At 37.6% G+C, this 23,486-nt stretch overlaps 1 protein-coding gene and 1 pseudogene across 1 annotated transcript in view; one reads left to right on the top strand and one right to left on the bottom strand.

Moving 5' to 3' along the window:
* Positions 1–20,206, bottom strand: part of PYROXD1 (pyridine nucleotide-disulphide oxidoreductase domain 1) — a 35,053-nt gene extending 14,847 nt beyond the window's left edge. Inside the window, exons 1-5 of the mRNA XM_023209096.2 lie at positions 19,986–20,206; positions 17,036–17,116; positions 8,319–8,438; positions 4,407–4,535; positions 1,782–1,855 (exon numbers count right to left, since the gene is read on the bottom strand). Coding sequence (XP_023064864.1) covers positions 1,782–1,855; positions 4,407–4,535; positions 8,319–8,438; positions 17,036–17,116; positions 19,986–20,069 — 488 coding nt within the window. The 5' untranslated portion in view covers positions 20,070–20,206. The remainder of the gene's footprint in view (positions 1–1,781; positions 1,856–4,406; positions 4,536–8,318; positions 8,439–17,035; positions 17,117–19,985) is intronic.
* On the top strand, positions 5,027–6,515 carry LOC111540571 (annotated as a pseudogene).
* Positions 20,207–23,486: the final 3,280 nt, after the last annotated feature.

Below are 23,486 nucleotides of genomic sequence, written 5' to 3'. Positions count from 1 at the left end.
GGTAAAAAATGTTTGTATTTCAATTTACATACAGACACACAGTTATCATGTAATGCTTTCTTTTTGATAAACTGGGAATTTGTATTACCATTTTTAAATTTAAAGTAATATTACAATATAACACCTGTCAGTGTAGTTTAACATACTGATGACTGACTAGCAGACGAAGTTATTACAAGCAACCACGAGAAACTTCAGTATTTGCTCTACCTCTGAAGACACCTTCTAATCCTCTTTTCCTAACTTGAACTATGTAAGATGCACAAGTTTGACGATTATCATCACATACAGAGGGGAAATATGCTTTCATTTTTAAAATGATTCTACAAAAACAGACAATGAGGTATTGCAGTTTTGTGAAGTTATGAAAAACGGTATCTGTTTGAAAAGGAAAGGATTAACTTACACTTAGAAACAAGAAAACAGATAATAACTGAAAAAAATGTATAATGAAGAACATGAGTATTACTTTCACTGAAACACAGTGTAGAAAAGGTAGGAGTATGCCAAGTTTCATGACAGACAAAGACCTAATGATTTAGCACTTAAAGTCAGAGAATAACATTATGTGGGTCCATTTTTAATTATCAAAGAAGAGCTTACTAAATACAAAATTATAAGTTTTATCCTATTATACTGTCTTCAATCTCCAACTTAAAGAAAATGATGAATCGGATTAAATGTAAGACTCTGAACATTTTTGAACATAAAATTTTTAAATGTAAATAATGACAGTTACAATAATAGTGATACTTTGGTGAAAGCTGATGGAGAAAATCTGTCATGTATATATTACACACACGGATTTGAAACCCCACTTACAATAAATCTATACCTCTTCCCTCTTGGCCCACATTTTGGTTTTGACCCTTTCTCTGTATTTCTACATACAATGCCACAAACTTCGTAACAACAATAATGACTGCTACCCATAGTACTCAGGCAATTTAAGAACTCCTACAGGCTTCCACTGGGTCAGATCATCCTCTAAAAGCGGGGCAAACACCTAGTCTGAGAGTTGGATTGAATGCAAGTGAGTAGAGATATGGCTTTGGAAGAGTCCTTATTTTGATTCAAATTTGTCCTCTTTGTGGTCTGACCCAACTTTATGGCCTGAAAAAGATCCAGACTATTTCATGTCAATCATCTGCTAGAGGATAAAATCATGAAGTGAATCAGTCTTCTGCAGGCCACAGCGGGATATTTCTCAATGGTTTTTGAACTTGTAATGTCATCTTAAGATGAAGATATTTCATATTAATTAATGTGTTCACATTTCCTAAGCCACCAAAAACCAAGAGCTGGAAGAACCACATATCCTAAAACAGGAGTCACAAATATTTTGGGTTACACTGGCCAGACAGGTAACATAAATGAGTGAAGCAGGATTTATCATATAAGCAATAAAAAGTGGTGAGGGTTATCACTAGAAATCTCAAAAGGTGTAAATATTTAAATTATTTTTAAACATAGAATATACTTATAAAACACATTGAGGGGCCAAATTTGGCCAACCACCTTGAGACCTAAAGCATTCCCAAAACATATATATTTTATAATAAAATTTCTACAATTATGGAGTCCACAAAAGCTAAAAAAAAAAAAAAAGTGAATTTTTCCCCTTGAAGATATATGAAAATTATATTTATCTTTGATTTTCAGAATAAAAAACATTTTCCAGTCTGCCAACAAATCACATGAATCACAAAGCAATTGTTAACTTTAAAAACAAATTATTTTTAAACAATTTAAATACGTTATATTTAAAAATATATACTTACACTAACTCAAGTGCAATACCACCGTTCCCTATGATCATTATTCTTTTAGCTTTAGTAAGCTGTTTCTGAAATTCCTATGTTAAAAAGAAAATAATGAGGCAGTATTTTGTAACAGCGGGCAGTATCTGAAATAAGAGGCTTCAATGATAATATTCGAAAAATGTAAATATTTTATTGAATTTGTAAAGAAAAGAAATGAATCTCACTTTCCCACTCTATCAGGGTACATATTTCTCAATTAATACTACAAAAGCTCCCTTTTCTACTTTATCCCAAGCTGCTTTTATAGCAATGCCTCTCCTGATTTTCCTTTCCTTTTAGGTCATTACAGTACTTCAGAATTTCAGCAGGAGGCACTATTAACTTACCACATTCCCAACTATTTGCCCAAATCAATTATTCTTTCTTTTTGCCTAGACTCTCAGTTCCCCTAGAGTTACTCAACACTCAAAACTTCTAGGAATGAGAAGCTCAGCAGCACAGCGGTTAAGAGCAGACTGTGGAAGCACTGGCTCTAGCAATTACTAACTGAATGACTTTGCAAGTTGCTTACCCTATCTGCACCTCAGGTCCTTCAACTATAAATGGAAATGATAGCCGGACGCGGTGGCTCAGGCCTGTAATCCCAGCACTTTGGGAGGCTGAGGCGGGCGGATCACAAGGTCAGGACATTGAGACCTTCCCGGCTAACATCGTGAAACCCCGTCTCTACTAAAAATACAAAAAGAAATTAGCTGGGCGTGGTGGCGGGTGCCTGTAGTCCCAGCTACTCGGGAGGCTGAGGCAGGAAAACGGCATGAACCCGGGAGGCAGAGCTTGCGGTGAGCCGAGATTGTGTTACTGCACCCCAGCCTGGGTGATAGAGCAAGACTCTGTCTCAAAAAAAAAACCCAAATAAATAGAAATGATAAGTGACTATATATCCTGATGCTTCTGTAAAGATTACGTGAGATGACACAGACAAAGCTGGTAGGAGTAGCACGTGCACAATAATGTCGAAAAATGTTACTAACATTCTAAGACAGATAAATTGATGCCTCTACTCTACAGAAAAAAAGACCACAATGAGCTTACCAGTGGTATTTTACCACTGGAATTACCAGTGGTAATTCTCTGGGCACTTTCGAAAGTATAGAATAGTCTCATTGCTTCAACATGACATCTGAACAGAAAAATTCTCCCTCCTACTAAGTTTCTATTAAGTTTATCTCCAAACTTATACTATTCACTGAAGCTGCTATCTTTAAAATTCTCCAAGAAAAAAAACCACTGAAGTTTATTTTAGTTTGTCCTTCATTGAGGATATTGCAATTTTAGAAAGACCTGTAAGAGCACTGGACCTAGAGGTGAAAAGCACAAGTTTAAACTGTGTATCTGATAAACTTAAGAGCTAAATTAGTACAGACACATAATTAATCTCTCAACCTGTTTCCTATTTGTAAAGTGGGAGTAATAATCATCACACAGGATTATCATGAGGATTCAATGAGTTCATATATGTAGCGGACCTAGCTGAAACAGTTATGAGCTCAATCTCTGATAATATGAACTTAAATTGTTTACAAGAAGATAATCAAGTTCCTTTAAATTTTCTCTCAATTCCTAATTATTTAATTAAGAGAAGAATAGGCTGAAAGAAAACCTTACTAATTTTTCAGAATATAAATTATATTAATGCAAAATCATCATGTCATGAGACAGAACAACAAACTTGAGGTTAAACATAGTATTGTGAAACCAGGAAATATAAGCCCTGAATTAAATTACCAAAAGGAAGTTGTATAATGCTCCAAATACAGATGTTTCACCTTACTGGGATAGTTTATCTAGGGCAGAACAATAAGCCAAGTGACTTTTTCTATTCTGTGATTCTATCATGATTTTGTACCACAAAGATCTTTTGAATTTTTTTGCTGGAGAATAAGATTCGTAATTTTTGAATTGCTTTTACCTTTTTGGAAAAAACTTGTGTTTCAAATGTGGTATGTATGTGTTATATTATTTAGGCTGCAAATCACATATTCCCAAAGTAGAGTAATTAATGTGTGTGTAATGCAAGTTGTTAATATTCAGCAGAGTCATTATATCTGGGTTATCTCATGCTGATAACACATCAGCATGAACTTAAAAACATAGTATCAACTAAAAATAAATAAACTGGCAGGAATAGGCCAGGCGCAGTGGCTAATGCCTGTAATCCCAGGACTTTGGGAGGCCGAGGCAGGCGGATCACGAGGTCAGGAGATTGAGACCATCTTGGCTAACATGGTGAAACCCCATCTCTACTAAAAATACAGAAAAATATTAGCCAAGCGTGGTGGCAGGTGCCTGTAATGGCAGCTACTCAGGAGGCTGAGGCAGGAAAATGGTGTGAACCCAGGAGGCAGAGCTTGCAGTGAGCTGAGATCACGCCACTGTGCTCCAGCCTGGGTGACAGAGGGAGACTCGTCTCAAAAAAAAAAAGAAAAATTGGTGGGAATAAAACATAACCACTCTGTGGTTTATTGGTCATGAAACAAAATTCCCTTCTGCCATTATAGTTTAGGAATCATAAGTGGAACACTTTAATTCAAATGTAAAAAAGTCTTTTATTTTTCTTCTCATGATCTAATCTTAAAATGTTACCTGAGCACTGTCTGTATCACGGATTCCTAATACGTAAGGATTTCCTTCACATATCAACTTTGGTTTAGCTCCAGCACACAGACAGAGTTTCTTATACACATGCTGATTGCCGTCTTCTGTTACAATGCACTGTAAATACATCAAACAATGAAAGAAAAGGGGGACACATAATCAACATGGATACAATTTCACTTTAAATTAAAAATTCAGTAAGGCAAAAGCAAAACATAATATATTAAGGTTGCCTCTTGGTGGCACTCAGTTCTTTGTTACAGCAATTACAAAACTAAGCATGAGAAAACATGCACTAATCCAGTTATTCTTAATCATTTTAAGCTCATAAACCATTCTGAGAATCCTGTGAAGGCAGTCTTTCTCCTCTGGAATAAAAAGGTACATTCACGCAAAGTTTTACATTAAACCTCAGGGAATCTCATGTTGGCTGAAAAGGTATGTTGACCCCAGATTAAAAACAAAACTTCAAGAAATTTTTTAATTAAGCATTCTCATTATACCTGTGACAGGCCTTAATGAAGATTTCTGATGTCAAGGGAAGTTACTGTAAGACGACCTAGTAATTCTAATCATATCATACCTTCGTATCTATTATGAGTACAGAAATGCAGTGAGTGGTGCAAGAAGTTACGGTATATCTTCTTAATCTAAAAAGACTAGGAAGTTCTATAAAAAAAAGCAGTATTTATATTCTTAAGTAAAAATAATGACTTTACTAGCAAACAAAATGTGTTTGGGGTATATTTTAGTATAAGCAAAGAACATAATCTTTAATCCTAGCATGTGTTGGCTTTAAATTTATATGAATTTTTAATAACATAAATGGTCTAAAACTACATATCAGAGATCTAGTGCTTTCGTTCTTTAATACTGAATGAAAAACTACATATAAATAGTAGCCTTTAGAAAACATTTAAACATAAATGCATGCTACTACGAGAGATGTTCAACTTTGTTTGAATGATATAAGTGCTCATGTTTGTGCCAATTATTTGATTTACAAACCTTGGCAAATTGTATCATAGCACTTAATACCCAATGAGACATTTATAACCCAAATTAACTCTTTAGTTGCAAAACAAATACATAAAACCAGTAATCCAGCATAAGCATAACCCATATAGAAATTTTATACAAGTTTTCTTTCAGATAATCTCATTAGAATTTTATCTGACAAGAACAAAAGTTAATTATAGGCACTGATAAAACTTAAAAAATAATTTGCATTTAGCTGCTGTAAAAACAAACAGCACAAACAAACACAAAAACTCTTTCCATACTGCTAAATTTTTGCCAGGAGATGTGAAAGTAAAACATACTATCTCTAATTCACTAAAATATGTAAAGGACACTTCTCCAGATGGAAGTGAGTGACACACACTGCATCCTCGCCTCACCGGGAAACTACTGAAGTTCCTGGGGAAGCACAGTAGCATTTCATATAAACAAGATGGTTGGAGAGAGGCCAGGCGCGGTGGCTCACACCTGTAATCCCAGCACTTTGGGAGGCCGAGACGGGCAGATCACGAGGTCAGGAGATCCAGACCATCTTGGCTAACACGGTGAAACCCCATCTTTACTAAAAACACAAAAAATTAGCTGGGTGTGGTGGCGGGCGCCTGTAGTCCCAGCTACTCAGGAGGCTGAGGCAGGAGAGTGGCGTGAACCTGGGAGGTGGAGCTTGCAGCAAGTTGAGATTGCGCCACTGCACTCCAGCCTGCGCAACAAAGCAAGACTCCTTCTCAAGAAAAAAAAAAATTGATGGAGAGGAGAAAACCTGTGGTGGTTGTTAAGGCCCTGATGCCAAGTATGTGAAATTGATATCATCTGATGGCCATGAATTTACGGTAAAAAGAGAACATGCATTAACATCAGACACGATAAAAGCCATGAGTGGCCCAGGTCAGTTTGCTGAGAATGAAACCAATGAGGTCAATTTTAGAGAGATACCTTCACATGTGCTATCAAAAGTATGCACATATTTTACATACAAAGTTCGCTACACTAACAGCGCCACCAAGTTCCCAAACTCCCAACTGCACCTGAAATACAGCACTAGAACTGCTGATGGCTGCGAACTTCTTAGATTGTTAAATAAAAGAAATTATAATAAACTGTTAAAAAAACAAAAATGTAAAGGACAATGGATAAGAGAAGGCAGACATGCACTGCATATGGGATATTTTTCAAATGGTAATGGGAGGCATTCTGATTCATTCAAATGCCCTAACACATAAATTCCCTCACAATACATTTAGCATGTTTTGAGAGCCCACCTCAAACACAAAATAAATTGACAAAGATATTACTTGGAATATGTAATACCACTATAAGTATTAGAAACTTATCTGGTTTGGGGATTCAGATTTTTTATTTTTTCCTGATAAAATTCTTTTACTTTTTTCTCTCAAATTACTTGTGTTTCAAATGTGGTATGTGTTTTATCCCTAAAGGAGATAAAACACATCTCTAATTTATGAGTTAGACCTCATAAATTAGAACTGCTTTATACAAACAACTACAAACCTACTTCTTATCTTGCCTAAAGCTCATCTGAGGATACTGTAAATCATCTAACAACATCCTTTCCTGAGACTGCCTTCTTCATTCTCATGCAAAGGGTTACTGAGTCCTGCTGAATTTATAGTAGAAATCTCACTCACATCTTGGATATTTTTTACAACTTCATTGTCCCTGTCTCAGTTCAGGCCTTACATCATTTTTCAAATCAATTTTTAAAAAAATTGTTTATTCTTTTTGAGACAGAGTCTCACTCTGTTGCCCAGGCTGGAGTGCAGTGGCACAATCACAGCTAACTGCAGCCTTGAACTCCCAGGCTCAGGTGATCTTCCCCCCTCGGTCTCCCAAGTAGCTGGGACCACAAGTACACGCCACTATGCCTGATTAATTTTTTGTATTTTTTTTGTAGATATGGGTTTTTGCTATGTTGCCCAGGCTAGAGTCGAACTTCTAGGCTAAAGCCATCCACTTGCCTTGGCCTCCCAAAGTGCTGGGATTATAGGTGTGAGCCTGTACATAATTTCCTGACCCTTTACATAACATTTGACTATCATAACCACCTTCTAATTCGGTTGGCTACTGGCCACTTGTTCATTCTCAACACTCCTAACAGATGCATCTTCCTTAGAAAAAAAAAAAAATCAATGTTATTATTGATGCCCCAGCTCTTAAAATCACCTTACAATTTCTCCCAAATATAAAACAAACTCAACTTCTTATAGTATGACATTAAAATCCCTTCAGGATCTTATTTACTTAGCTTCTAGCCTTGATTGCCAATCTCCTTTACTTAACCATACCCTAATCCCTTTGACATCTCTATTCTTCATATTTCTTTTCCTTTCTTTGGGTCTTTGTACATTCAACCTCCTCTTCCTGGAATGCCCCTTTCCACCTGGCGAACTCTTAATTTCACTCATCTGTTAATACCCAGCTCATTTTACTCTCTCTGTGAAGTCTTCCTAAATCCCTGATATCAGAGCTTTGATAGTATTTCAGTGACCGTGTTTTTTATATGTCAATATAATTATAGTACGCATGTTCATATTCCCTTTGACACTGACAGTTCCTAGGAGCAGACACCTCGTATTATCCCTACTGCATCCCAGCACCTAATGCAGTAACCAGAACACAGTGGACACTTTATAAACAATAATGTAATTTGAAATGTGAAGACTAAAATCCCAAATCTAATTATATAATTCCAATAAACTTACAAAAACTGTATTTTTTCTAATAATACTGGAATCAATGTCACTGAACTTTACATATTAAAAACTTAAATGGTGGTGGTGGTAGAGCTGGAGTGAAAAGAAGGCAGGCAAAACCTCATCAAGATTCAATAATGGAATGTTATTAAGGAAACAATGATCTTACGTGTTCTTCACTCTTCAGTTGCTTTACGCCAGATTCTATAACCTTAATGTTGGGAAAGCGTTTTTCTAACATGGTACTTGATTGTTCTTCAACATCAAATTCTTCCAATATTTTAGAAATCTGTACAGATCAAAGAGATTAAAAATGTATATTTTTGAAGTATTTTCTTTCAAGAATCTTAAATAATAAAAATACTTCGCTTTTATACACTATTTTGTGTTCGTAAAACAAAAAAGTTAGCCAACTGCACTATATAGAGTGGAAAGAGGACTAGATTCAGCATTAAGAGACTTAAATATTTGCTTGGCCACTCCTGGGCAAGTCAGGTGTTATAAGCCATTGTTTCCCAGCTAATAATGAGAACTGATCTGTAAAATGAGGGGTAACACCACTTACATTTCTACAGTTTAGTCAAACAGCTTATTTATTTCCTTATCCTTCAAGTTTTCCCTCTCTATTTACTAGCAGACCTTATGGTCATCTAGTCTTTGCACTCTTCCTTCCTGTTCTATAAAACCATCAGTATTCTTGTAGACTCACTTTCCTTTCTGTCCAGTTAAAGTTCAGTTGTGAATCATTTCACCTTTTCCCTAAATCCTTCACTTCTTTGCTCTCTTATCCTAAACTCTTAACCTGAAAACCCCCAACCCTATAAACTATCTACTTGCTCTAATCCTAAGCCCAGTTTGCTGCAGAAAGACCACACAGCCTTACAGATTGATATTCAACCTCAGCTGCTCCTTAAAAACTGCATGGAAATCTTACTGCATGGCCTTGACAGTTCTCAAACATTTTGGTCTCATGACCCCTCTATGGTCTTACAAATTATGTAAGAACCTACTTCTAGGGTTATTTAAGGATCATATATTTGAAACCTTTAGAAGACTACTTGGTGCATGGTAAGCACTTAATAATAAATGTGAATTATTAGTAGTAATCTTTTTTCTCCTTTAAAAATTACACAAGTCATGAATCATGCTCTTTGTGACACTAAACAAACAATACATAATAGAGAGTAAATGTTCAAGTCTCTCTTTATCCCTCTCCAAATCTCATCCATAATCCCTCAGGATAAGCACTAGTGACTTTTTGGTGTTATGTTCTACACTTTTAATCTCTGTATCTTATGTGCCTAGTACATTGGCAATATATAATATAGGTACTCAATAAATCGTAAAGATAATGCCATTTCCTACTGCTGTACACAGAATAGCTGATATTTGTATATTTATTATTGGCACATTTAAGCTCCCAACCCTGTGAAGTAAGCAAGGAAAGTATTAATACTACAGGAGAAGCAGCTTACAGAGATCTTCCAAGACTACCTGACCAGTAAATAAGAGGCCTAGAAACCAAGTTTTTTCCTTCTATTGTGCATAACTTACAAAACTGGCAAAAACTGAATTCAAGTCTCATAACTCTTGGATTATGATACTGAATTAGGTCTTCTGGAAAGATAATTATGAGACCCAGCTATACATCTTTCTCTTATGGATACAGTCTCAGCCTGTCATTAAATATGTACTTTTACCTTTTAAAGACTAATAGCTGTAATTTTTCCTCTATTTCTCCCAAACTCCATAACTCTTTGGCTATACCTAACTACTAAGATATCATATGTATCTTTGCTTAGGTTATAAAGGGATAACATGGTATATATCACTAAACTACCCTTGGTCTTACAGGTTTACAATAAGAGAAAAATATTTTCCATTATCAGGATATTACAAGAAACATCGTATTAAATGAAGGGCTATGGTAGTAGTCTTCACTGAAGGGTGGGAAGAAAGAACCTATGTTTTTTGCCATTTTATAAATTTTATTTTGCATAGGCTTTATAACATTTATAATTGTAGTTCTGTAGCTCATGCATATAACTTATTAGTATACATATATTGGGATGTCAAGGCAAAACATTTTAACAGTTGAGCTACAGGATCAAAAAAGTTCGGCGATGGCTTTTCTATACTATGACCCCACTGTTCTTAGACTCCTATTATAATGTGAATATAAATTATGGAATACAAAGTATTCCGAGATGCTTATTACATATCTAAAACATCAATTATCTGTAAGTATAAACTTGGCTTGGAAGTACTTTTCTGATTTGTAAACACACATACACATACCCCTACCCATATTTATAATAAATATCTACATGTATATTTGTACCCATTTTAGATTTGCAGAGCATTTTTCCTGGAAAATTTTTATTGGAAACTTTCTCAAAAGTAATTCTAAGTGGAAGGAAAGTGGAGAAAAGAGAAGACTAAAAATTCAGTGTAATTCTGGGAGCTTTTGGTATTCTATGTGAATAATTCTCAACTCGAGGTTTTTTCAAATGACTGTCAAAAGAATATTTGTAATTTTAAACAATTAAAACACTCCAGAATGCATGGAGGTATTGTCATCAAGATGGCTAAGTAGGAGATACCAGCCTTCATTCGCCCATTAAAACAAAACAAAACAAAACAAAACATAGACAACTATTCACAAGCCAAAATAGCCCAAAGAGGGCTCAAGGGCCCATTAAACAATCTGCAGCAACACAGTGGAGCAAGAAAATGGAGAATAGCCACATAAGAAGAATCAATAATGACCCTGGCACACCTGAGAAACCAGGAAATGGCTAGGAGCAAAGAAAGGCAGAGGCTATCATTATCAGTCACACGGTGGAGAGCACTGTGGTCCATGGTGGCCTGCACTACAGAGAAAACTGGCATTCCTTGCTACTGTGACGGATCCAACAACCATTCCTGCCAGGGAACCCCAGAGAGGGAGACATGGCGGCATAGCTTGTCTTCACAAAGAAGTGGCCAATGTCAAAATGCTTTGGGAAAGGAGTCACTTCATCTCTCAACCCCATAGTGTCCCAATCCCAATCCCACACATCAGACCCAGGGTCTACGGCCTGCACTGGGCCCACCTACATCTCAGACACCAGAGCCATCATCATGGTAAGCTAGTGTGCACTTTGGGCCCTGCAACCAAGCCTCACTGCACATGTCTGAAATCCAGGCATCAGCTCAGCCACAGTTGAAAGCAAGGCCCTTCCCTGACACCGAAGCTGCTATAACTTTGAGCACACTTGTGTTCCCATTCCTGGTTTCCCTGGCTGCTTCACAGCACACCTGTGTTCCTATCCTTGGTTTCCCTGGCTGCTTCACAAGCATCCTCACCTCACATTCTATTGCCAATACAGCAGTATGGGTACTTGCACTCTAGGCAACAATGTCATTACTGTCCCAGATCCCAGAGCTTTTGTTCCTCCATGTATGCCGGTGTTTTGGGTCTCAGCTCTGTCACTGTTCCATAGGTACCACTTATCAGACACCAGTGCTGCTGCCACTGAACCTGAAGGCAGACTCAGTGCCAATTGGGATCCCCTAAGCCACAACTTCCTTGTGATTGGGAGGCTCTCAGTAGTCACTGACATTGAAAACCCCAACAACCCTCATTACCACTGCAGACATCCAGAGTTGGATGCTGAGGATCCCTGCAATCTTCAACAATTAACTCAGCTGACAGAGCTGCATGGACCCTCACTGATGCCAGTACTGCTACATCCTATCCAACAAGCAGCCCTCCCCATAGGGGAAGGTCTTTCCACAGCAAAACTAGGCCATACTTGTGAAAACAGTGAGTGCGTCATCAAATGTGCAAACATCAACATATGGCAACAAGAAACATGATAAACCAAGAAGCCATGCCACCAAAAAAACAGAAAGAAATGGCAACAAGAAACATGACAAACCAAGAAGACATGCCACTAAAAGAACACACACACAAAAAAACCACTGCCTGACAAAGAATTCAAAATAATTGTTTAAAGAAGCTGAAGGAACTTCAAGAAGTTACAAACAATTCAATTAAATTAGGAAAACAATAAGCAACCAAAACAAAAAATTTAAAAAAACAAGTTATTAAAAAATAAAGCAGAAATTCTGGCGATGAAAAATGCAACGGATGAAACAAACAAAAAAAATGCAACAGACTATGTCAACAAGAGAACTGATCACACAGAAGAAAAAATTTGTGAATCTAAAGACAGATTATTTGAAAATATACAGTCAAAAGAATGTACAAATACGGAATTTAAAGGATGGCATCAAAGAAGCAAATCTTTGAGTTATAGGAGTTATAGAAGGAGAAGAGAGAGACAAAGGAGTAGAAAGTGTATTTAAAGAAATAACAATAAAAAACCTTCCGAATCTGGAGAAAGATAAATATCCAGGAACCAGAAGGTCAAAAGTCTGTAATCAGATTCAATCCAAATAAGGCTACACCAAGACATATTATAATTAAACTGTCAAAAATCAAAAACAAGGAGAGGGCCATTACAGCAGAAAGAGAAAAGCAAATCACAATAAGGGAGTCTCCAAAAGGCTAACAGCAGATTTCTCAGGAGAAACCTTACAGGCCAGGACAAAATGAAAAAATAACACGATTTGGACGTCTGTCCCTGCCAAATCTCATGTTGAAATGTAATCCCCAGTGTTGGAGGTGGGAGATGGCTAAATCACGGGAGCTGATTCCTCATGGCTTGATGCTGTCCTTGCGATGATGCGTTCTTGAGAGACCTGGTTGTTCATAACATGTGTGGCACCTCCCCTCACACTCTCTCCTTTGCTCCTGCTCTCACCATGGGATACATCTGCTCTCTTCACCTTCCACCAGGATTGTAAGCTTCCTGAGGCTTTATCAGAAGCTGAGCAGATTCCTGGCACCATGCATCCCATACAGCATGTAGCACTATGAGCCAATTAAACCTCTATTCTTTATAAATCACCCAGCCTCAGGTATTTCTTTATAGCAATGCAAGAAAGGCCTAACACAAATCATATATTCAAAGTGCTGAAGGAACAAAAAACAAAACTGCCAACTAAAAATACAGTACTTGGCAAAGCTGTCCTTCAGAAATGAAAGTGAGATAAGGACTTTCACAGACAAATAAAAGCTGAGGGGGTTCTTCACCACCAGACTTGCCTTACAAGAAATGCTACAGGGAGTTTTTCAAACTGAAAGAAAAGGACGCCAGTTAGTAACATGAAAACATATGAAAATATAAAAATTAACTGGTAAAAGTAACTACACAGTCAAACTGAGAATACTCTAAAATTGTAATGGTGGTGTGCAAGCCACTTATATGTTTGGCTTACACAAAACTATTAAATAAAGACAAAACTAATAAATACAACAATAGCTTCAATAATTTAAGGGATATATAATATGAGGTAAATTGTGGTATCAAAAACATAAAATGTGGCAGAGGAGTAGAGTAGAAGTGTAGAGTTACTTTATGTGGTCATAGTTAAGTAGTTTTCAGCATAAAATATCCATTATAGCCAGGCGCGGTGGCTCAAGCCTGTAATTCCAGCACTTTGGGAGGCCGAGACGGGTGGATCACGAGGTCAGGAGATCGAGACCATCCTGACTAACACGGTGAAACCCCGTCTCTACTAAAAAATACAAAAAAAAAAAAACTAGCCAGGCAAGGTGGCGGGCGCCTGTAGTCCCAGCTACTCAGGAGGCTGAGGCAGGAGAATCGCATGAACCCGGGAGGCGGAGCTTGCAGTGAGCTGAGATCCGGCCACTGCACTCCAGCCCTGGCGACAGAGCAAGACTCCGTCTCAAAAAAAAAAAAAAAAAAAATCCGTTATAATTGTTTTACATAAGCCTTATGATAACCACAAAGCAAAAACATACACTAAATACAAAAAGATTAAGGAATCGAAGCTACCACTAGAGAAATGCTAAAGGGAGCTCTTCAAACTGAATGGAAAGGATACCAATTAGTAATTAGGTATTCAAGTAGGATACCAATAATTTAATTAGAAGGAAGACACGAAGAGAGAAAAAAGGAATATAGATTTGCAAAACAACTAGAAAATAATTAACAAAAAAAGGTAGCAGTAAGTCTTTACCTATCAACAATTACCTTGAATATCAATGGACTAATTCTCAAGTGAAAGAAATAGGGGTTGAATGAATAAACAAACAAGGTCTAACTACACGTTACCTACAAGAAATTTACTTCACCTGTAAGGACACACAGGAAAAGGGAAAGGAAGTAAAAATATACTTCACGCAAAGAGAAAACAAGAGAGTGGATGTAACTGTATCAGATAAAATAGCCATTTGTAAAAAACTGTAAAATGAAACAAAAAAGGTCATTACAAAATGGTAAAGAGAACAATTCATTATGAAGATACAACAACTGTAAATATATATGCACCTAACATCAGAGCACTTAAATAATAAAGCAAATATTAACTGATCTGAAGAGAGACACAGATTGCAGTATAAAAAGAACAGGGGTGGCTGGGCACAGTGGCTCACACCTGTAATCCCAGCACTTTTGGAGGCCAAGGCATGCGGTTCACTTGAGGTCAGGAGTTCAAGACCAGCTTGGCCAACATGGCGAAACCCCATCTCTACCAAAAATACAAAACAAAATTAGCTAGGCATGGTGGCACACACCTGTAGTCCCAGCAACTCGGGAGACTGAGGCAGGAGAATCACTTGAATCTGGGAGATGGAGGTTGCAGTAAGCCAAGATTGCACCACTGCACTTCAGCCTTGGTGACAGAGTGAGACTCTGTCTCAAAAAATAAAAGAGTAGGGGATTTCAGTACCCCACTTTCAACAGTGAAAAGATTATTGGAAATAAAACACTGGATGTGAACTAATGGATTTAACAGACACATACAGAATATTTCACTTAGCAGCAGAGTACACATCCTCTTCAAGTGCACATGGAACGTTCGATAAATCACAATAGGTCACAAAACAAGTCTTAACAAATACAAGGATGAAATCATATCAAGCACCTTTTCCCTAGCACAATGATATAAAACTAGAAATTAATAACAAGAGAAATTTCAGAAAATTCACAAATATTTAGAAATTAAACAACACTCTCCTAAAGAACCAGTGGGTCAAGAAAGAATTTTTTTAATTAAAAATACCTTGAGACTAATGAAAATGGAGACACAACATACCAAAACTTACAAGATTCAGCAAAAGCAGTTCTAAGAGCAAAGTTTATAGCAATAATCACTTATATCAAAAAAGAAAGATACCAAGTAAACAACTTAAGGTTACATCTCAAGGAACTAGAAAACCAAGAACAAACTAAGCTCAAAATTAGGGAAAGGAAGGAAACAAAGAGCAGAGCAGAAATAAATGAAGTAGAGACTAGAAAAACAATAGAAAAGATCAACAAAACAAAAAGATGTTATTTTGAAAATACAAAAAAATTGAGAAATCTTTAGCTAGACTGAAAAAGAGACAAGACTCAACTAAATAAAATCAGAAATGAAAGAGGACACTTTACAACTGATACAACAGAAATACAAAGGATCATAAGAGACTATTAGGAATAATTATACTCCAACAAATTGGACAACCTAGAAGAAGTGGATACATACCTACATACAGCCTACCAAGAATAAACCACAAAGAAACAGAAAACCTGAACAGATCAGTAATAAGGGGATTAAATTAGCAATAAAAAGTCTTCCATCAAAGAAAAACCCAGGACCTGATGACTTCACTGCTGAACTCTGTCAAAAATTTAAAGAACTAATACCAAGCTTTCTGAAACTCTTCCAAAAAATTGAAGAGGAGGGAAAATTTCCAAACTCATTTTATGAGGCTAGCATTACCCAATACACAAGCCAGGTAAGGATACTACAAGAAAAAAAATTACAGGTCAATATCCCTGATGCACATAGATGCAAAAATCTTCAACAAAATACTAACATACTGATTTCAACAGCATATTAAAAGTAATCAATTCGCCAGGTGTGGTGGCTCACACTTGTAATCCCAGCACTTTGGGAGGCCGAGGCGGGTGGATCGTGAGGTCAGGAGATGGAGACCATCCTGGCTAATATGGTGAAACCCCATCTCTGCTAAAAAATACAGAAAAGTAGCCGGGCGTCGTGGTGGTCGCCTGTAGTCCCAGCTGCTCAGGAGGCTGAAGCAGGAGAGTGGTGTAAACCCGGGAGGCAGAGCTTGCAATGAGCCGAGATGGCGCCACTGGACTCCAGCTTGGGCAACAGAGCAAGACTCCGTCTCAAAAAAGAAACAAAAACAAAAACAAAAAACAAAACAACAACAATAAAACACAAGTCATCAATTCACCATAATCAAGGGGGATTTATTCAGGGATGCAAACATGGCTTAGAATATGCAAATCAGTAAATGTGATATACCACATTAACAGAACAAAGGACAAAAATCATGACCATCTCTACAGATACAGAAAAAAAAAATTCAACAAAATTAAACATCTTTTCATAATAAAAGCCCAACAACTAGGTATAGAAGGAATGTACCTCAAGATAAAAATGGTCATATACAAGCCTATAGCTAATACTATATTGAATGGTGAAAAGCTGAAAGCTTTTCCAAGATCAAGAACAACACAAGGATGCCCATTCTCAACACTTCTATTCAACACAGTACTAAAGTCCTAGCTAGAGCAATTAAATTAGGTAAGAGAAAGAAATAGAAGGCATCAACATTGGAAAGATTTTAAATAGCTTGACTTAGCCATTCCACAATGTATATACATATATCAAAACATCATGTTGTACAGCATATAATTGTACTTGTCAATTTTTAAGAAAGAAAAAAATAGTTACCCTAACGCTATGCAAGTTAAATTGCAATTTTTTCAAATTAATATTAAGTTATACAAAGGTTCTTACCTGCTTGAAATTCGTAACTGCTTTAACAACAGGAGAAGCCGTTACCAAGAGAACATCTTCTGATGGAAAGTGAGTAGCCAACTTATTTTTAAAAAGAGAGAAAAAAAATTAGGACAAATTACTTTAAGGACTGGCATATATGGTTCGGGGTTGAGGATGATGCAACTTTAATAATGTAATTAATCTAGAAAATTAAAAACCCACTGCTCCTCATCTAAAGGTCTCCATTATCCCATGTCATGTTCTTATCTATGGGGCAATGGTGAATAATGGTAAACTCTGATACTGATAAAATAATACATTTACAGCAAACACTAACAAAGAACTGCTGAACAAGAAAAGTGATATAAAGAAGTATCCTTTATGGCCGGGCACGGTGGCTCACGCCTGTAATCCCAGCACTTTGGGAGGCCAAGGCGGGCGGATCACGAGGTCAGGAGATCGAGACCATCCTGGCTAACACAGTGAAACTCCGTCTCTACTAAAAAAATATAAGAAATTAGCTGGGCGTGATGGCAGATGCCTGTAGTCCCAGCTACTCGGGAGGCTGAGGCAGGAGAATGGCGTAAACCCGGGAGGTGGAGCTTGCAGTGAGCTGAGATCGCGCCACTGCACTCCAGCCTGGGCGACACAGCAAGACTCTCCGTCTCATAAAAAAAAAAAAAAAGAAGTATCCTTTATTTACTTCAACTATTTTGTATACTAATTTAGAGTTATAATGCAGAGGATGAGCATAAACTATTTTCCTAATTAACAGTTAAACCAACTTATATTTATCTTAAAATAATATTTCATTTGTCTTCAATGGGATGAAATCAAAGCAAACCCTCAATATTAAACACCTAGAATATTGGTCTGACTTTCCCCAAGTGCTTTGGCACTCCTATTCTGCCTCTTCCAGTCAGCACATATTGTGGGATGATAAAGCCATTTTAACAATAGCTTCAACAAAATTTAGAGGTATAACTTGTTAATGTTTCATTATTTTCCTTTAGCTACAACCTATTTCTTCACTCTGTACCTGAAAGCATTTTCTTATCTCAAAGTCTGGTTCCTCCACACCACCATCCTCAATAATCTGGCTTCTATTCCTACTATATCACTAAAACAGCATGTTTGAGGTATCTATGAATCCTTAAAATCCAAGGGATTATTTCTTTTCTTTTTTTTAATGGAGATGGGATCTTACCATGTTGCCCGGCCTGGCTTCGAACTCCTGGCCTCATGCAATCCTCTCACCTTGGCCTCCCAAGGTTCTGAAATTACAAGTGTGAGCTATGGTACCCAGCACCCATGGGATTCTTCTTAGTCTCATTCTATTTGAACTTTCTATATTTGGCAATATTATTACTCTCTCCATCTTTCTTTCCTTTGTATATTCTGTAATTTATCTCCTTGTTTCCATTGCTAGATGAAGTCCTCGAAACTTCTTTATACTACTCAAATTACCTTGAAATTGGCTCTCCAGTTTCATGTATAAACCAGCTGCCTCTGCCACAAATACACTGTAACTAATCATCTTTCAAACCTTTTCACATCATCAAGTTACTCCACTGCTCAAAGACATTTCACTACTTGTAAATTCTTCTTAAGTTCTTAGCATGATTTATAAGATTCCTTATGATCTATGCTTTAAGCTTTACTGCTCGCTGATGATCCATGCTTTTCCACTGGAGATGACATTTTTTTCTTGAATACTTGAATTTTCACTCATTCTCTCAAAATGAGATTTTAAAAATACCTCCTTCGATTAAAAAAAATTCCTCTTCCCTAATTCACTCCCTACCTACTCCACAGGCACCCCTAAGATAACTGTTGATATCTCTTGCATAGACATACAACATTGCCTCTTCCACTAGGCTGTGGGTCCCTAGTATGGTATATCATGCTGTTCATAGTTGAACATTCAGCCCTTAAATACGGTGCCTGCATCATATATGCTTACTTAGTGAATAAATGAAAAATACGCATCCAATAATGAAAACATTTGAGTTTCTTGCACTATTTCTTATGACTTCAGCGATTGCTCATGTTTGTATCAACAAAATAACCTAGAACTTTTTGGAATACACACATGTATATGAATATATACAGTCTGGCTATTCAGTATTAACAGGTAAGCATGCCCTACATGCACATAATCCCTTCCTGATTGTTTTACAAAACATTACTAGAAATAAAGTATCTTCTATCTTGGGAGTTCGAAGTATAGAAAACTTACATATGGGATTCTTTATTAATTAGTTAAGGTGCACTAAAGACTTGTCAACTATCTGGAAACTAAACTCAGTCACCTATGACAATTAACAAAGGGGGCTGAGGGCCGGACGCTGTGGCTCAGGCCTGTAATCCCAGCACTTTGGCAGGCGGAAGCAGGCAGACTGCTTGAGCCCAGGAGTTCGAGACCAGCCTGGCCAACATGGTGAAAACCCTTCTCTACTAAAAATACAAACATTAGCCGGGCGTGGTGGCGGGCGCCTGTAATCCCAGCTACTTGCGAGGCTGACACAAGAGAAGAATCGCTTGAACCCGGGAGGCAAAGCTTGCATTAAGCCAAGATCGCACCACTGCACTCCAGGCCGGGCGACAGAGTGAGACTGTCTCAAATAAAAAGAAAAAAAAAAAAAAGAACGAGGGCTGAATTTTTTGTCTAAATACGAAGTCCTCATGTCTGCTCTGACATTACAAGGATCTGAGCACGGATCTGCCAGCTTTGGTTTCTCGGCAATAATTTGCCTCCCACTCCTCCCTGCGCCTGAGAGAAAGCTAGTGAGGCCATATGAGGACCACCAAACAGTTTCTAAAATCTGGGAGCAATAAGTGCGAAAAGGATCCAGCAAAAGACGAACCCGGAAGAAGAAAAAGGGAGGGGGTGGGAGAAAAGCCTTCAGCGCTATCGCCTTTGGGGTTGAGGAAAGAGGCTTCCGGAACCACCTGAGCACCGCCCTACCTGCTCCGCACAAGTGACGCCCGCGATGCCGCCGCCGACCACCACGAATTTCCCTGCAGTCGGGGGAGGGCGCGCTGCCTCCATGCTGCCGGACTCCCAGTTGTTTACTGAATATCGCGGCGGAGCAGCGGGACTTTGGACTCCCGGAGAGGAAGCAGCCAAGAAGCGGTCACTTCCGGTGCCTGATCCACGGAATCCGACCTACGGGTGCTCGGGAGCTCATACTTAGTCTTATCGAGTGCCTGCTGCCGTGCGTTTCGAAAGCAACGAATTGTCTCGTGGTTTTTAGAGCTTTGCGTTACTGTTACTACACCTGAATGTAGTTATTCCATAAAACTTTGACAAAGAGAAGACCAAAAAATAAAAAAGTAAAGAAGATGGGTTGCCCAAAGAAGTTTGATAAATTACATATCTAAAGATAGACCAGTATTCTCACGGGACAAAGCTTTCATATAATAGATGAATTGGTATGAAGTTCTCATTATTTGTTTCTGAGAGAAATTAGAGGCGCAGATCTCATGCTCTCTCTTATTGGCAGAAGGAGCCCCACTTATTGACAGAATGTCTTATTGGCAGAATGACAGCGCCACTCCTGTCATTTTTGTAGATGAAGAAACTGAGTCTTCTGAAAACCGCTTCATTGCCACCGTTCACCTAACAATCCAAGGTTTTTGTTTGTGGAAGCTCAAAAATTCTTCATGACAAGGCAAAACAATACTACTGAATTGTTCTCTAAGAAATTATCCTTTACATTTACAACGTTGACCTCAGCTAAAGTTTCCAGTAATAATGTACAGTTGCTTGCCATTTTGTCAAAACAAATGAACATTTCTTACATTTCCAATCAATAGCAGCATGTTTGAAAGTTGAACGAAACATTCCCAGTCTCCGTTTTATTGTGAATTTTTTTCGTGGTCGTCAATTGTTTTTAAGAAATTGCTAAATTATTTCTGTTTTTACTATATTATTCACTATTCATATTATTTTACTATTGGTAATGGTAAAGCACTATTGTAATGGTAAGGTATTATCTCTCAAATGGCTCACTCTAAAACTGGTAATTACCAGTGTCCCTTTAATTCTTTAAACACTGAGAATAACCATTATATATGAACAGGAAAGCCTACCACGTATCTAATTCCAGATATTTACTGATACCCATAAAAATCATTGTTCTTTGATTTACCAAGTTAAATGATAAGCAGTTTAATAAACGTGTCTAATTCCTGTTGCTAGTATAGCAGCCAAACAAAGCATTCATTTCTAGGAGGAGGAAATACATTCCTTAAGCCCATTTAGATCCAATCTTGCTTCACCTTATTTTCACATTATCTCCCTCACACTGTGGTCCATTCGGGCCACACTACACTTCCAGATCCCAGGATATGCCAATTTCTTTCTGAGCATTTGCACATACCTTTTCCCCAACTACTTTTCCCTAGCTAACTCATCGACCTTTGGTTTCATCAAGCCATTGCTTCCTCTAAGATACTTTATCTAACATCCTCAAGACAACTAGGTGTCCTCTCTGTGTGTTCCTATAGCACCTTGTCATCCTCTAAATTTAGACTTATCCCACTTTATTGTAAATTCTTACTGCCTGACTCCACCACCACCATAAACTCCTTACTTAATCTCAGGGATTATTTTTGTCTCCCTTTGTATCTCCAATGTTTAGTAGGTAGTATATATTCAACAAAAATGTGCTGAATGAAATAGAAAGTTGGTGCAGTATGAAACTGCCTTGAAGTCCTTCTAAAGACTTCTAGATTCATTGTCCAGGGTCAAGATCCTCCTGTATATTGTGACAGGGGTTTCCTCTTTACGGAATTCAGTCGGAAGGAAGAATAGAGTGGAATTTAAGCTCCCAGGGGAAATGGAGGGAGATCATTGTCTATGGGAGGGGAAGCAAAGTAGCAGGAGCCTCCTCAAATGTAAAGGTGTAATGACTCCACATTCTCCTTTTTTGTTCTGCTTTTGAAGGCTGGCTTTTTGTCAAGGTGGTGTAGGGATAAGACCTACCTGTCTGCCACACTGGCATGAATATCTAACTTTTAGAAATGTCTAAGAGTTAAAGAACTTTCAGTGCATCTCACCTTAATGTTGATTAAATTAGATACATATACTGGATGTAGGGTGGGTTAAAAGTAAGATATAGGTAACTTGAAACATGTTATCCACAGGGAGGGCAGCAATAGGTACAGGTTAGGGGAAGGGCAACTGCAAAGAAAACTGGGCACCTAGAAATAAGGGAGGCCCAATGTCAAGAAGCAACAGAGAAGCAGAAAAGACAGAACTTCAGATCCCTTTTGGCTCTGGTCAGCAAGCTTAGGAGTGAAGAGCATATCAACCTGGTTACTGTTTCTGAGGAGTCAAAGAAATACCAGTGTGTTGCTAAATATTATGGTGTTATGTTTATGGGTGGAAAAGAATAGCAGGACTGGAGTTGGCAAAGAAAGGTTCAGAGAAGAAGTGGAACTTACATTGAACCTCAAAGGCCAATAGCATTTGGATAGGTTCAGAAGAAGATGTGGCCAGTCCTGTAGGAAATATCCCAAGAACCAAAGGCTTAGCAGCAGGAATGAGCATGGGAAATACAGGAGATGGTTAAAAGGGAAGAAAGAAAGAAAAGTGGTTGGGGAGTTCAAGATTCATCTGGAAAAACTGAAGGAGATAAAGCTATCTTCTTCTATTTCCCTCCATAGTGTTCTTACATCTGACTCCCATACCCGCCTAATCTCTTGAAGGCCCTTCTCCACTTTTAAACTACCGTCAAAATCTAGTTTTCCATTCTTCTTCAAGTTGATATCAGAAATGTCTAGAATAGGAGTATTGAGGTTAATTTTGAACTGCAAAAATTGGGAATGAATAATGACATTTCATAGAGTAGTTAAAGATTAATAGCTTTTGAGTCAGATGACCTACGTTCAAATGTGGCACCAGCATTTCTTTGTTGTGTGACTATTCAGTGAATTATTTACCTCATCTGAACCCTAGTTTCCTCATTGGCAAGGTGGGTATAAGATCTACTTTGTAGAGTTGCTTTGATCCATATGTGAGGCGACATATTTAAACTTCCTAGCACAGTGCGTGCCTCTTAGTAGGATTAATGGTTGTCTGCCTGTGCCCTGTTGAATAGACTATGTTTCTCTGTCTAAAGGATTTTATCTATGATCATAACCTTGACAAACCTATTATGCTTTTAACTCCCAGATGTCTATCTCTCATGTAATCTACTCTGAATCTTCAAGTCTGAAATTTCTGAAGCATCTTGGATATCTTCTCATTGTTATCTTGGTTTTTGCCAATTCACTATGAGTACAGCCTGGATTCATCTTGCCCTCGAAACCTCTTCTTTGTTTTTATTAGTTCATGTAACTGATTTACTGAACAAGCTGGACTATATAGGAAAGAAATTAAAGCAAACATTTTTATTTCTCGACAATTTTCCTGTGAATGTATTTTTCTCCTCTAAATTAAATGCTTATTAATTTAGCTTAT

This window comes from Piliocolobus tephrosceles, chromosome 10, assembly GCF_002776525.5.
Source record: "Piliocolobus tephrosceles isolate RC106 chromosome 10, ASM277652v3, whole genome shotgun sequence".
NCBI lineage: Eukaryota > Metazoa > Chordata > Mammalia > Primates > Cercopithecidae > Piliocolobus > Piliocolobus tephrosceles.
This window is presented reverse-complemented; position numbering and strand designations above follow the sequence as displayed.